This window comes from Eptatretus burgeri, chromosome 2 (assembly GCF_056783735.1).
Source record: "Eptatretus burgeri isolate ZD-2024b chromosome 2, Ebu_testis_v1, whole genome shotgun sequence".
Lineage (NCBI taxonomy): Eukaryota > Metazoa > Chordata > Myxini > Myxiniformes > Myxinidae > Eptatretus > Eptatretus burgeri.
The window spans coordinates 116,197,836-116,213,459 of record NC_140962.1 but is presented as its reverse complement, the minus strand read 5'-3'; the positions used below and the strand labels follow the sequence as shown (position 1 = coordinate 116,213,459).

At 42.8% G+C, this 15,624-nt stretch overlaps 1 protein-coding gene across 1 annotated transcript in view; it reads left to right on the top strand.

Annotated features, from left to right (window-relative positions):
* The first annotated feature begins 2,170 nt into the window (after window positions 1-2,170).
* The window catches only part of CS (citrate synthase), a 72,140-nt gene continuing 58,686 nt past the window's right edge, over window positions 2,171-15,624 (top strand). The window contains exons 1-3 of the mRNA XM_085870881.1: window positions 2,171-2,419; window positions 11,532-11,582; window positions 11,739-11,846. Coding sequence (XP_085727007.1) covers window positions 2,363-2,419; window positions 11,532-11,582; window positions 11,739-11,846 — 216 coding nt within the window. The 5' untranslated portion in view covers window positions 2,171-2,362. The remainder of the gene's footprint in view (window positions 2,420-11,531; window positions 11,583-11,738; window positions 11,847-15,624) is intronic.

The window sequence follows — 15,624 nt, the reverse complement described above, 5'->3', positions numbered from 1 at the left end:
GAGCAACTTGTGTCATTCACGTTTAGGTGTGTGATGAACCGTATGGCATCGGCGAAGGTGAAGGAATCCACAATTACATGCTCTGAGACACTGTCCAGTGCTGGCCGCAATAGGTCACATAACCGTCTGGCAAGTTCATGCTGTGCAGTCAGTCATTGAAAGGATCAGCCATAGAGGAACACCATCTTCATGGGCTTGACTGTTTGACAACTGCATCACAGTCAGCACTGAGTCATCATGAAAACCACCTCCTCTCCCCTTCCCCCAACTAGCCCTCATATAATTAGCATTACGTTTCCATCAGTACTTTGGTGATTAATCTCTGCCTAATCATTATTCATGATGGTTCATTTCTGCCAACTCATTATTCATGATGCTCTGTAGTTCCACCAATCAGGTAATCCCATCTTTTCTTTCTCTCAACCAATCAATGTTGAGGACATTACATTGTAAATTTAGAAATGAAGTTTGGTGCTTCTTCTTCATATGCTTGCAGTTTTATCCCGAGGAGTGCAAACCGAAAATTGAAAAAAAATATATTATTATAATTCACTCCATCCCTTTGTTGTCTCCACCCACATGCCACAACCACACCCACATACCACCCTCCCATTTATTCCCCCACCCCCCCCAGTGTTCCCCCATCCTCAGCCCACCCCTTTCCCTTCCCCTCCCCCACACATGAGGAGGGGAAGACGAGGGGTGGGATGAGGTTGGGGGCGCACTTTTCCAATTTTAAAAATATATATTTGTTTATTTATTTATTTATTTCCCATTTGGTAAATGGTAATTAAAATCTTCGGGAAAATGGATCTTTTTCGGAGTGTCCTCTTTTTTGGAGTTTTCTCTCCAGTGTCCTCTTTTTTGGAGTGTCCCTTTCCGGAGTGTCCTCTTTTTCGATGTGTCTCTCTCCGGAGTGACCTTTTTTGGAGTCTCTCTCTAGTGTCCTTTTTTTGGAGTGTCCCTCTCCGGAGTGTTCTCTTTTTCGGAGTGTCTCTCTCTGGAGTGTCCTCTTTTTCGACGAGTTTCTCTCCGGAGTGTCCTCTTTTTCGGATTGTCCTCTTTTTCGGAATGCCCTCTTTTTTGGAGTCTCTTTTTCGGAATGTCTTTCTCCGGAGGGTCATCTTTTCTGGAGTGTCCACTTTTCTGGGGTGTCCTTTTTTCGGAGTGTCTCTCTCTGGAGTGTCCTCTTTTTGGGAGTGTCTCTCTCCAGTATCCTTTGTTTTGGAGTGTCCCTCTTCGGAGTGTCCTCTTTTTTGGAGTGTCCCTCTCTGGAGTGTCCTCTTTTTTGGAGTGTCTCTCTCCAGTGTCCTTTTTTTTGGAGTGTCTCTCTCCAGAGTGTCCTCTTTTTTGGATTGTCCTCTTTTTTGGAGTATCCTCTTTTTCGGAATGTCCTCTTTTTCGGAATGTCCCTCTTCGGAATGTCTTCTTTTCTGGAGTGTCCCCTTTTCTGGAGTGTCCTCTTCTTCGGAGTATCCCTCTTCAGAGTGTCCTTATCCGGAGTGTCGTCTTTTTTGAAAGTTATAATATGGTAATCCTAATTCCATGCGTACACCACTCTCCAACTGAAAAACCCCTGCATTCATAAAACTGTCCTGTTAACCTCTCATCTTCTTTACCCCCCAAGCCTCTGGTCCTAACACTGTTCACTCCGCTGAAAAACTGCACATCACTTGGCTAACTTGTCCACACCTTTCATTGTCTTAAACATCTCCATCATATCTCCTCACAATCGCCTCCTTGCCGATGTATAAAGTCCTGTCTCCTTCAACCGTTACTCATAGCATCACCTAACTAGCCCTGGAATCAATGCAGCTGCTGCACACTCGAGCCTGTAGTGTAGGTTCGAGCGAAAGCCTTCCTTAGATGTGGTGATCAAAACTGAACACAATACTGGGAATGGAGGGACGTGGAGTGACGAAAAAAAACAAGTCAAAATCTCGGCAGATAATCAAACTTTCTCAATTACAAAATATCAGTTCAAAATATTCAGTCATAACTGGATCAGATCAAGAGACGATGAGTCATTCAAAACGACTGACATTACCCCTTCCAGTGTGGACGCGTCTTCGAAATAGCGGCGTGATGACGTCTTCGAAATAGCGGCGTGATGACGTCTTCGAAATAGCGGCGTGATGACGTCTTCGAAATAGCGGCGTGATGACGTCATTACGCGTTGAGGGTTTTTCCACGCCCCGACGACTATCAGGCCACGTGTGCTGCCTGGAACCTACCCAATCGTATTTCCTTGCGCGCTCTTGAACTCACACCCTCCGTCCCTGTGCCGAGGGTGCCGGGCCGAAGTGTCCCACCTGCGCGACCGTCTTCACTTCGCCTCGCTCTCTCACGGTTTCCCCCCATCATGGCGCTCGTCTCTGCTGCAGTTCGCGCCGCGGCTCGTTTCTACATCCCCGCTCGGGTCGGTATCCCACGCCACGGCCTCGAAATCGTGTATAATACTCCGATCGGATATCCACTGAGGAGTTGTACCGGTAAACGGTCGCCATGCTGGGTCGTGGTGGTTGTGCACAGGGTGTGGTTAACTGTCATTTCGTACACCGCACGGCCTTGTCACAGTGCCTTTCCTTGATGTCCTAACTCCGGCTCTCATAATGATGATTAATTTAATTATTTTACCAAGGTGGTATTTTTTGACCTTAATATGGCGCGGGCCGTGGTGGGGGGGGTCGTGGGGAGTGTGGGTGGGGCTTGTTGGTGACGCTGTGATTGATGAGACTCTCTCTAATAGGTGGTTGTGGTGGTTGTTGTGGTGGTTGTTGTGGAATCATTTGAAGGAATTTTTTTTAACGTTTTGACCGCTTTGAAAGTAGAGGGAGATTGCTGAGAAGGGTCAAGTATGATTGAAGGTCAAAGAAAGGTCGATGGATTGAGCAGCTGTGTGAAAGTGCCCGTGGCGGTCACCCAGCCAAGGCTGCTGTTTGAATTGTGGACTAGAAAATGCACTGTACCCCCAATGTCATGCCTGCAGGACTAACTTCCACTTCATGTCACAACACTGCTCTCAAATAAATAAATAAATAAATATATACATAAATACATACATAAATATATACATAAATATATACATAAATATATACATAAATACATACATAAATATATACATAAGTACATACATCTTGCGGAAGTTTAGTTTTACATTTGATTGGGATAATTTTTGTACGCAGCGCCTGACGAGTTGCTTTTCTGGTTGTTGAGCGTGACTTGAGAATACTCGGTTGTCCTTGCCTTGTGTTCAGTTGACCTTTCCTGGTGCTGTTGTATTTATTATTATTATTATTATTATTATTATTATTATTATTATCATTCCACTGTATGTAATGCCCCTTTACCAATCCCCATCAGGTAGAAGATGCCGACTCCACTTCGAATGCCATTTGGACTTGTCAGTCGTTGATGAACATCTCTCAATGTCGCATTTGGTCGCCGACCTACCTCGGTCGTCATCTCTCGTGTTGTAATGGCTTGTTGGTTGGAGGAACTTCTGAAGACTGTATCTTATCTGCCGGTGGAGTTTACTGTCATGTCCTGATATCTGACTTGTTCACAAGGTCTCCTTATCTCCGACGGACGATAAAATGTAAAGAACTGTTCCGAAGATGCCGTTATCTCGACGAACAAATGCCCAACAAGATTCGAACCAAACTTGCATAATGTTTGTGCCAGACGGAGAAGGGCGTAACCTTTAATGGCGAAACTGCCCCGTTTCGCCAAATGTTGAAGTTTCTTTGCCAAGTCTTTATTGTCTAGTTGGTGATTGATTATTATCAACACCGAAGGTCTCTTTCAGGGATTGTCATGAAATTTGCCAGTTCGTATGGAAGTCTGATTTCCAGGAAGGGTTAGGTTGCCCTATCTGTTTCTTCACTTCTGGCCTTTGACCGTTGGCAAATGATGCCATACGTTGTAAAGTGTATTCCACTGACCCCTCCCCCCCTCCACCTCTCCCCCTTCCCCTCAGTCTGCAGTTGTGCCCTTTCAATTTTGCATGCTCGTTTAGTTACGTTTTCACCCCTGTTTGTTTTGTCTCTGTCTGTGAGCATGACATCTCAAAAAGTTGTGGACTGATTTGGATGAAACTTGGTAGACAGGTTGTGTGTGTGTGTGTGTGTGTGTGTGTGTGTGTGTGTGTGTGTGTGTGTGTGTGGCAAGGACTAACTGATTCAATTTTGGTGAAGATCCAGAACCTATAATTTTTAAGTGATTCTTCACCATTGAGAGATGGGGCCAAAAACGATATACATCATATTTCAAAAAGTTGTGGATGAGTTTAGTAGGTGACAAGAACAAGCCGGTCCTGCATACAGATCTGGCTTATCGGTGGGAAACAAAACGTACTTCCGCCAAGCTGAATAGTTTATGCTCTTCCGAGTTCCGTTTTATTCCTATTACTTGTTGGCTATGCCTGGTGTTGGCTTAATGGTTAAGGTAGTGGGCTTGGGATCCTAGGGTCCTGAGTTCAAATCCCGCTCAGCTGTTGAATTAACACCAGGTGGGGTTGACTCTGCCTGTCATCCTTCCGAGGTCGGCAAAATGAGTGCCAGCATGCTGGTATCCTGTGTCGGAGTGGCGACCCGTCCAGGATTGTTCCCAATAGCCAAGGAGACTGCTTCGGCGGCACCAACGCTCTGCACAGAGTATGGTCCTAATGGATGGATGGACTTGTTGGCTCATTCAAGAGCTGGAGAGGATTTTGAACCATAGTTAAATTAAAAATCTTGGTTGGGAATCCTCATTTTTGGCCATATACCCTATCAGATAAAGGACTACTACTGCTATGGCTCCTATTATCCCCACCTTGTGGAGTTAGCCAGGAGAAGTTTTGGCCCACGTCCTTCATGAACTGGCTGGCCAGGTCTGATATTGATGGAAGTTGATTTGAGAGGAACTTTTGGAATTCATCACCTAACTGTGAAAAGAGAGTGTGAAACTGGACACTGGAGAGAGTGTGAAAGATACTGTGAGGTTAAACTAATGCTAAGAGATGGGATACCCAGCTTGGTGTCTATCCGAAGGGCAGCGGACTTTTGTGATGTGCAAATCGGAGTGTTTGTAGTTGGATCTGGAATCGGACACAGACTTGAAAGCTTGACGGTAAATGTGCTTACATCTGCATCATCCAGTCAGACTGAAAATGAAATGGTAAGTATCAGTTTATAAAACTGAAGCAGCAAGTTGATACAGAAGTCCCACTGAAAGGTTATTCTGTTTCTAAAAGATCAGAGGGCTGCAGTGGAAACCACTTGGAATCTCCTGCAATGAAGCTGATTCTATGGGTCTCTCACTTTGCCATCACAGACAGTTCGGTGGTCTCTCTTCTACCACCTCATTTCTAGTCTTGCACCCTCTGCTGTTTCTGTGCTTTGTTCTCCCCCCCCCACCCCACCCCACCCCAGATATCTGCAGGGCACACATGGTCCACCATCAACCTGCTTCTGATGAAACTACCTAAATCCAAGATCGCTGCTTACCTCCACTCATTTGTTCTTTCTTTTTTTCGTTTTTTTTTCTTCCCCATGCTTGTGGTAGCAACTTCCACATTCTTGTCAATCTCGTTCTTCCTTCCTGATCTTTAAGACAGCTGTTCACCCCAATCTCAGTTCACCACGCCATGACGTCCCCAATCCAAAACCATGATCTTCTCTTCCCTTCCAAATTTCCATTTTTCACTCCTTGGAGTTTCCTTCTGTATCTATCTTGTCCACCCCATGCATCCTCTCCTGGCCCCCATTCCTCCCCACACCTATTATTTGTCCAAGTGTGTCTCCATCTGGTGTCCATCCCCCCCTCTCTCTCCTGTTCCTTTTGCATCCTGTTACATCCCGATACATTCATTGTACTAGTTCTTCCACGAGCCTCAACTATATACAAAAAAACTTTTTGGACACAATACAGATTGTGTGTCCATGCTGTTTGTGCAAGTAACAGTGTGAGAAAGTGAGTTCTTCACTTGCTGATACAGAAGAAAATGGTTCATCGGTGTTATAATTGGTCACCCCTGTCTTTTGATTATCCCCACGCTTTAGAAAGAAAAAAAAATACCGAGGTGGGGGAGGGGGTATTTTAATTGGTCCTGTTCTGTGTCTGTGTCCGTCATGCGATCTCCTAAACGGTTGTGCAGAAATTCACCAAACTTGGTGATCACCACATGGCAAGAAGGTGTGAGAGCAGTATCCTGGTTGGCCCTACCTCTTGGGTCCCTAAAGTGGGGCCGAAAGGTCCAATACCAAAAAATGCAATTTGGGCACATTTCCAAACTCCTTGTTTTTTTTAAATTAAACTTTGTAAATGTAATATATGTAACTTTTTATTTTGGAGATTTGACCCCAGATTCATGTTCCGGAGGTTGGGGACTTTCGGTCACAGGTGCCAAAACAGAGGACCTCAATTTGATATTGGGTCATTCCTGGTGGAACATTTTTGTCGTCTTTCAACCTCGCTTTCGGTGAGCAGGAAGTGATGTCAGCAATTTGTACATAAAGCGTCACTTTTCTGTTCATAAACTCACTTCTTTGGCAGGATTCTCTACCACTCATCTCTGTTCTGTAAATCAAAGCAGTTCAAGACTAAACTGTACAATTTAGTTTGTTTTCTTCAAGCTTTGCAAACATGCTGTCCAAAGATAGCTCACTTCCACATAGCTAAAGTTATCCTGATATCAGAAGTCACAAACAATGATTTTATTTTAGAAATATCATCCAAATTTATGTTCACTCTGTGAAACGTTCTCCCCCTTATTAATTTAGAAAGTCCTTATAGCTTTTGGCTGCCGAAAGAAATCTGATTATGATTTGATGATTAATCACTGGTATTCCGTTGACGTCATCCTTACTTTGACATTGCTGATTTTCCTGATTTGAGACCAGGATAACTTTGCTCTGACAGCATTTGTGTCAGAAACCATGACCACATTGTTTACTCGAACATTGCTTCTCTCCAAATTCAACCTCTTTTAAAGCATCAACAATGGGAACACTTTTCTGGTCCAACCCTCCAAAATGAGTCGACTATCTTCTGCACAAACTCGACTCAATGTGTCAGATCATGTATCTCTCCGAAGGACCCCTGAGGCACTTCACTTGATGCCCTGCCACCCAGCCAATGCGATGGATGTTTGTTTTTTTCTTTCTCTGCAAAAGACTCATCTCAACTTGATGAACTTGGCAAGTTTGTGTGCATTCATGATCTATTGCTTCCTTCTCGTCTTTGCTGTCATGGTTTCCACTCGATTGTGCCTGTACGAGTGCATCGTGGGGGGTAATCCGTGGAGATATTCGATGGCTATGCGGAAGTAGTGCTGGATGGTTTAACTCTTAGGACATTTGATTCATTTCCCCCTACTACCAACTCTGACTCCCTCTTCATCCAAAAAGAGAGTCATCTTCAATTCACATCTATCAAGACTCCAAAGGGTCTTCTGAGAGTTTCCTTTCTTTCAATTGCTGCATTCTCTTCACGAGACTTCGTCCGACATCTCGTCCGTAGTTTGTTCACAAATCTCAGTGCATGGGCACTGACGCTCCGGCTTTCTCCCTCTGGAAATTTTTTTGCAGTTAATTGCATTTTGGTCGCCTTCCGGTTCCCACAGAGAACTGTTGTACTTTGAGCTGCTCTTTCAATTTATGTCTTGTCTGGCATTGCCTTATGTTCTTTAGCCAGTCTTCCGGTGAGCCAAGGAAGTCAGGTCGACACTTCCATCTGCTACTGAGCAGCCGTGCAGGTATGCCTCGTCAAACACCATCTGCTGGATTCGGTTTTCGGGGCACACCTGGGAGGGATTTTAATTGCTTTGGATCTCTCCGTTTCTTGCAGATACACAACCTACACAGCCCAGAACGCACAGGAAGTATTTGGATGTGTTGGATGTAGAAAGCCCAGAGTAGTTTATTCAAAGAATAAACAGAGCGACAAGCATAGCTCATTGCCACCTTAAGTGAGTTTGAGTATTTTTGTGTCACACCAGTTACTCCTAGTAACCTGGGAAGGCAAGATGTTCATGCGACTTGGAATTACCTGTGAGCCTTGTCGAGAATCCATACTACGTCTTTGGTGTTGGCAAGAAGGGCAAATTGTGTTTGTGGAATAGACAATAGGACGATATGCCATCCCAGGAGCTCACCTGAACTATGTGCCAGGTGAGCAAAAAATCGAAGAAATCGGATTTCTCACTTCAGTCTTTTTGATGCACAGGTGCAAAAGTGATTGAAACGATCAACAAAGTCTCAGCAGCACCGCTTTGACCCAGTTATAGCTCGTGTCTATTCGATACCAAAATACACATTCTTGATGCATATCGTCATCATCATCCAAATCATCACAAATCGGTTATTCGGAATAAAATGCCCCATAAAACATTTTAACATTCATTATGCGAAATAGCATTGATGTACAATGTCAGCAATTTGTACTAAAGCGTCACGTTTCTGTTCATAAACTCACTCCTTTGGCAGGATTCTGTACCACTCATCTCTGTTCTGTAAATCAAAAACAGTTCAGGACTCAAAACTATAATTTAGTCCATTTTTCTCAAGCTGCACAAACACGCTGTCCAAAGATAGCTCGGCTCTACATAGCCAAAGTTATCCTGATATCAGGATGTAAAGAAAAAGCGATTCCAAATAGCATCTAAATTTAAATTTGTTCTGTGAAACGGTAACATTTTTCAATTGTGAATTTTAACTCTTCTAGCAAACATTCCTTCATAATGTGTACGTAAGATTATGCGTGACATTTGCATTGGCCCTCTGATGTGAAAACATTGGATTGTTCAACACAGACGTAACCCACATGAAAAGGTCCCAGCCATTTTGTTTGGAGTTGAGCACAACATACAGGTAGTGGACAAAAATAAATGGAACACCAATGTAAAGTCGCTTTTATAGGGCGCTCGCTATACCGCCTGTATGTGCCGTGGCATGGAATCCACCAGTGTCTGGAATTTTGCAGGAAGGATGCAGCACCATTCTTCCACGAGAAAGTCGATCAACTCACACCTGTTTGATGGAGGTGGAAAGCACGGTCTCAGGTGTTGTTCCAGAATATCCCATAAATGCTCGATTGGCTTCAGTCTGGTGATTGAGAAAGCCGTGACTTATGGATAACATCAGTGTCATGCTCATCAAACCATTGGGTGACCACATGTGCTCTGTGGATTGGGGCATTGGGGGTCTCCTCTTTTAGCCATGCTCACCATAATTATAGGCTACCAGGCCTGTGCAGCATTTTTATGCATGTTACACTAAGCATGCTGAGATGTTATTTGCTTAATTAACACCTGGGCCACACCTGTGTGGAAGCCATTGCTTGGTGTCCCTCATTTACCCAGGTGTTTCCTTTTTTTTATTTTATTATTATTATTATCATTTTTTTTGTCAACTACCTGTAGCTGGGTGACATTATCAAAATTATTGTGCTCAGTTTAAAAACGTGGTTTGGAGGAAGAGAGTTGTGCTATTTGATGTTTTTTATGAAAGACTACATAGAGTGACAAAACCCATTCCAAGCTTTCATCAATGATACATTTACTTTTTGTCTGTTATGATATATGATTGAAATACCATCTACCACTACAATGCCCCCCCCACCCCCTAATTATTCCCACCTTCTGGGGTTGAACGGGCAGCGTTTTTGGCATGTCTTTCATCGACCAGCTGGCCATTCCTTGCGTTTGATAAGGTGCAGGGATATGTACTTTGTTCAGGGTGCCGGCGATGACTCACCGACTCTTCGTGCAGGACAACAATCTTTAACATCCATCAGTTAATGCTAACAGATGGAATGAAATGTTCTGTCTTCTACCGTCTCCTTTCCGGCCTCGCCCTCCCTGCTCTGTCTGCAATATGTCCCCCCCCATATTTTCGCAGGGTGCTTAAGGTCTTCCAGCAACCCCATTCTGGTAAAACAACCAAAATCAAGAATCACTGCTCACCTTCATTCTTTCATTCCTCCTTCCCCCTGCCTTTGGATCAAACTCCCACACTCTCTTCAATCCCACTCTTCCCTCCAGGTCTTCAAAACAGCTGTTCACCACCATCTCTTAACTCCCCCCCCCATCCAAAACCACGATCTTTTTGACCCCTGCTATTCCACCCCCAAACCAACTCCTTCAAATTCCCTGTAGTGTCCATCTCGTGTGTACCCCGTGTACCCTGCCTCATCCCTCTCCCTTCCACAGATCTCATCATGTCTCTGTTCGCCAGTTTTGTCCTTCCCTGTCCTGCTCCCCTTGTTGTATGTTCTGTGTTAGCTCTCATACGAGCCTTGACATTGTATCCAAAAACACAAAAATATCCATGCCAGGGATGGCACTTTTTCATGTCCTTGTGAAGCACTAATCTGATAGTTTACAGTCTGGTTAGGAGTTGAACCCAGGCTAGACAGCTCGATGGTATGTACGCTACCTCTCCACCATCCTGTCGGACCTATGATTGTAACATCAAGTGTTGCCAAAATGATTGTTCACAACTCTTGTCGAGTTAGCGGTTATGATTCAATTATACAGTACGTATCATTACTCCAAAACTATTATGGATAGCTAAATTGAGGATCCTCGAGGCTTTGCATCCTCAAAATTATTATTAATTTATTACTTACGAAATCTTTAGATTTCGTAAGTATATTGATGACTTCCGTCTTCTGTTTGTGTGTTTGTGTGTTTGTTTGTTTGTAGGCATGATAACTCGAACGGAAGAAGCTAGCAATGTCAAATTACACCATGTGATTCAGGAGGGTGATGGCTAGCACTGATTAGATTTTGGTCAAAATCGGTCAAAGGTCACAGTGAGGTCAAATATTAGATTTTTGATGGTTTGGTACAGAATCATCGTAGAAACTTCTGGTTTGCGTCGCTACCTTCTCTCGAGACAGCTTTTATTAGACAAGGTCAGAGGTCAAGTTGACGATTTCGTAAGTACCAGTCTCTGCTTGTTTTTATATTTTTTTAACCCACGAAGTTGGATGTGTTCATCTGCTGTTTGTTCTGTTGAGATAAAAACAAAATCTTCAAAAGTTCAGAAGCCTTTGAAAATTTCTGTTTCTTGTTTGAATGTGATGAAATTTTTTTTGCATTTTTTATCATTTCATTGACACATTGTCTTCATATGATGAGGGCAAGGTACACACTTCAGAATGCGACCTGAAAAGCTTGTGATGATGAAACAAGTTTTGTTTTCTCTCAAAGTTTGACCAATAATGATAGTCGGTCATGGATTAATTCTTTGAGACGGTGTACTCAAACTCTGCGCTTCACCAAACCATTTTTCGAATTTCTACCAAGATTTGATCTGCTCTGTTGTGAATCGCACTGAAACTGCAAAATTTCAGCCTCGTGTGCGATTGTTATTGTTTTTCTCAAGTTACCATGTTATAGATGAGCATTCGTTGCGGAGCTCACCTGGAATACTTGTAGATGCTTCCGGCATCTTGGCTGTGTCGCAGTGCGTAAGCCATGTGGTGTCTTGATGCTGATGTACAATTTTACTAATCTGTTCTGTTTTGTTGTGTTTGTCTTGCAGCATGTAGCTTGTCTAAGCGTCACCTGCCGAAACTCCAGCTCGTCCTCATCGGTAGGTTATTGTCGTTGTCATTGCTTTTGCATTCTCGAGCCCCAGTAAAACTGTTTTGATTCTTAAACCTTCACGTGTACCATTCCTGGTCTTCTGGCTTCCAACAGTCATGCTTTCATAAACTTTTTAATCTGCCCTCCGTGTCATCTTGTGCAGATGCTCAAAGATCTTCTGGCCGACATGATTCCCAAAGAACAGTCGCGGGTTAAAGCATTTCGTCAGCAACATGGCAACACTGTCATCGGAGAAGTCACTGTTGACATGGTCAGTCTTTGCCAAACATCACGGTTCCAGATTATGGTGAAAGCTGCACAGTTTTTTATTTATTTATTTATTTTTCCTACGCTCGTTTCCTGTCTTGCTCTTTTTGTTTCCTTGTTTTTTTCCTGTTTTGTTTTTAAATCACTGTGGCGTTTAATGCTCCATCATTAGAGTTGAAGAATTAGGTGATGCTCAAAAAATTTCTGAGCTTGAAGCACAGTTAAGGTGGCTGGCTTAAAGCACGTACCAAGACTTAAAAAATGGAATATGCTACTTATTCCTGTCCTATATTTATATGTTGTAGTAGGAAGAGACTCACTCTTGACTCCAGAGACTGGTAGATACAAAATATTATTGGCATACCTTGAACTTTGCATGGCTGAGCTTGGGGTTTCAGCATCACCTGTTGGTGAACATGAAGGAATATGTACATTCCTCAGCAACGAACCATTCTGCCCATTATCCACATGAACGACAGCCTAAAGATCACAATGTGAAATGCGAGGTCATTGAGGTGAAACACTGGAACAAAGGGCATTACAGTATGCCAAGCTGCTTGCATTTTCCATGCCCTCTTTTGTCGGATAGCCCTTCACATTTATCATGTCATATTGGACAAGGACAGGCCAAAACCTTCAATGTCTGTTCTGTACGACCGATCGTTTGCAGACTTTCACAATCCGTGATGCCGTTTTGATATTAACAACTTTCAACGAACTCGGTGTCTTCCCAAACTGTTCTTACATGTGTAAAAGTATAGGTCAAACCGACAACAACACTTTTCAAACATGTTGATTTCTCTGAAGCATTTATTTCATAGTAAATGGAGCTCGTGTTCATTTGACTCCAAAAATGCAAGAAAATATGGGGTTTGTTATCATAGAAAATTATTGTTGCATGAAACTACTTGGAAAATACTGTCCCATGATCACAGATTGAGAGTGGCCAGGGGGTGTTTGAAACGGCATACTCTCTTGGCGAGCATCATGCCTCTGAGCACGTGTTAGATCGGCTAGCTCAGATGATCAAAATATTAGTAAGTTAAACAGACACATGAGCATCAATCGGATCACAGTAACTCAGCTGATTACAAAAATAAATATCTTTATTACACTCAAGTGTCAATGCGAAACAACAACATTGGAACTGAACAAACCAAGCCATAACTTTTAATTGCCTTTCTGTTATCCTTATCTTATCCATGTCCAGTAGCAGGCATACAAAGACTGCAGGCCTTCGAGTGTCCTCGTGGTAGTAAATGAGTTTTGAGCATAACCTCTTTTTCGAGAATGATTCATAAAATCGGGAATGAGAATAATAGCCACAAACTGTGGTTGGCAGCCAAGAAGATGTGGTGTGTTGTCTTTCGTGTGTGTTGTTGACACTTGTGTCCCTATGATATCCGTTAAAATGCTGCCTGCGTGGATTAATAATCGGAATGCAGTAGCTCAAGTTGGAGGCATCATTCGGGCGAGAAAACCCTGAAGCCGATGAGTTGATCATCTTCATAGCCTTAACCTACAAATTTATCATGCCGAGAGAAGATTAATCTTCATTGACATTCAAATTATTTTTGGGGTCATGAAACGCACTAATCGTTTTTGTCTTGTGCAATGTCATGCTTTGTTTTAAAGTTCTAACATGCAAATTCCCTCAACTTAATGACTGCAGTACAGAACAGTGATTTTGATGACCAATTCTTTTGTTACCTCCAATTTAAAGAGTTCCCGTCGCTCTTCTTATTAATCACCGTAAGATGGTGATTAATGAGGAAAAAAGTCTTATTTTTTCATTCAAGCCTTTGGTCATTTTGCTTGTATGCTTCAAAAGTCTTGCTTTTTTTTTTTGGTTTATTTAATTTAATTTTGTTTTATAAACTTCATGGGCACCATGTCATGTGATGAGATTCAAATCAAATGTTGCAAAACAATGTTTTCCTGGAATGTGCCGATCATCAAATTCGCTTCAGCTGACAAAAGCCTGGTTTGAAATTGCCGGCTTTATTTATTTATTTTAATGCTATGTTGGGTTTATCAGTGATCTCGACTCGAGGTTAATTTCATGCAAGAGGGCTGTAAAGACAAATTAGCCTTTCCAGATTGAAGAAGTTCAGGTCAAAGAATGAAGAGATTTTTCCAATTTTGTGTCTATCAAAAATTATACCACACCAACCAATACCTGCAGTTCGATTTGCATGACCCATTAGTTCACAAGGTTTCAATGATCTGGACCCTCATCCTTCAAGCCATTTCTATTCTTGGTGATCCAAGTAACGTCGAAGAGAGATCAGACAAGTGCTCAAAGTGTGGTCACCCTAGATGGGCTTTTCTCAAATTTGGACGACCGAAACCGGCACGACAGTCAATCGTTCAAGTCGGCCGGCAAAGGAAGAAAAAAAAAATACAAGAAAAAGTTGCCACAGCACAAGTTGCAGGCTTATTGGACAGGATAAAACAATCCTTCTCAAGATTTAAGATCTCCTGCTTTCAAGCCCCAAAACACCTCGAGGAGACAACTCGTGTATTTGAAGGATAAGTCCCTGAAGGAAAAACACATCAAGATGTATGGTGTAAGATGCAATTGGGTAAGTTGCAAGCATTATTGCATTGGAGAGACACAACAGTCTCTGAAAGACCGGGGCAGGTCAACATCGTAGGCCCAGACCCATATAACGTACTCCAGATTACAGTGTATTCTCATCGACATTCTACCAGCCATCCGTTTAGCACCACAGATTCGGTGGTGGAATGATTAGAATGTCTGCTTCGAGCCTGGGAGGTCAGCGTTTCAAACCTCAGCCGAGTCGGACCAAAGACTTTAAAAAATGGAACATTCTGCTTCCTCGCTTAACATTGAGTATTTAAAAGGAGCGAGCATGTACAATCCCCATAGGCGAGCATTGATGGGGAGGAAGAAATTCCTTCTGAGTAAATGCCCCGGTGAGTGCAGTGACAAAAGCAGTGCCATTGTTGTGATTGTGCTGGTACCCAGAGTATTGCAGGAAGTGACACCACTTCCCCCAAGCTGTTCATGTTGGTGTCAGTAGCATTATGAGCCTTGGATCCTGTTTAAAAAAAATTAATAAAATGGTGACATTGGACAGGGAAAACAAGTGGTTCAATCATGGAAGAAAGGAATTTATTTTGGGAAAGAGTCCACGTACCGACACTTAACTAGGGAGGGCTCCGTTTCAATTTATCTCATGAGGGGGTGGGGGAAGTTCCCTGTCTGTCACGTGAGCAGCAATGGTGACAAGATGCTCAGCAGCATTTCTCACTGGTCATTCGCCAACGATCTTCACATGACAGACACCGTTGCATAGCGCATAAAAAAAGAGCGGCCATTTTAAACCAAGCCTTTGGTTGCCAGCTGAATCCCATTTGGTGAATGTCATATTCTAAGCAACCATTTATTTCCAGTATTTCATTTGAATTTCTTATCAATATGTCCAACTAAATAAATCACAATTTTCATCAATTTACCATGTAATCACTTCCGCTTCGTATTTTCCACGTGTTCGTTGAATTTGCAGCTGTTGCTTCCACCTTATTAAAACAAAGTTTTCCGAACCGGATTTGTCATGTTTTTCTCTTGTATCTTCGTTAATGTGTTGCTGTTTGTGTTTCCGTCCAATTTTCGGTGTTAAATCGTACCTTGTTGTGCTGTACTTGTCGATTACCTTTTGATGTTCAAGGCCTACTCTTCAGACATCCGTTGTGAAAACTGTCCCTTTGGTCGGCATGTTCCTCATTTTGCCTTTCTTCCCAAATATTGTACTTTC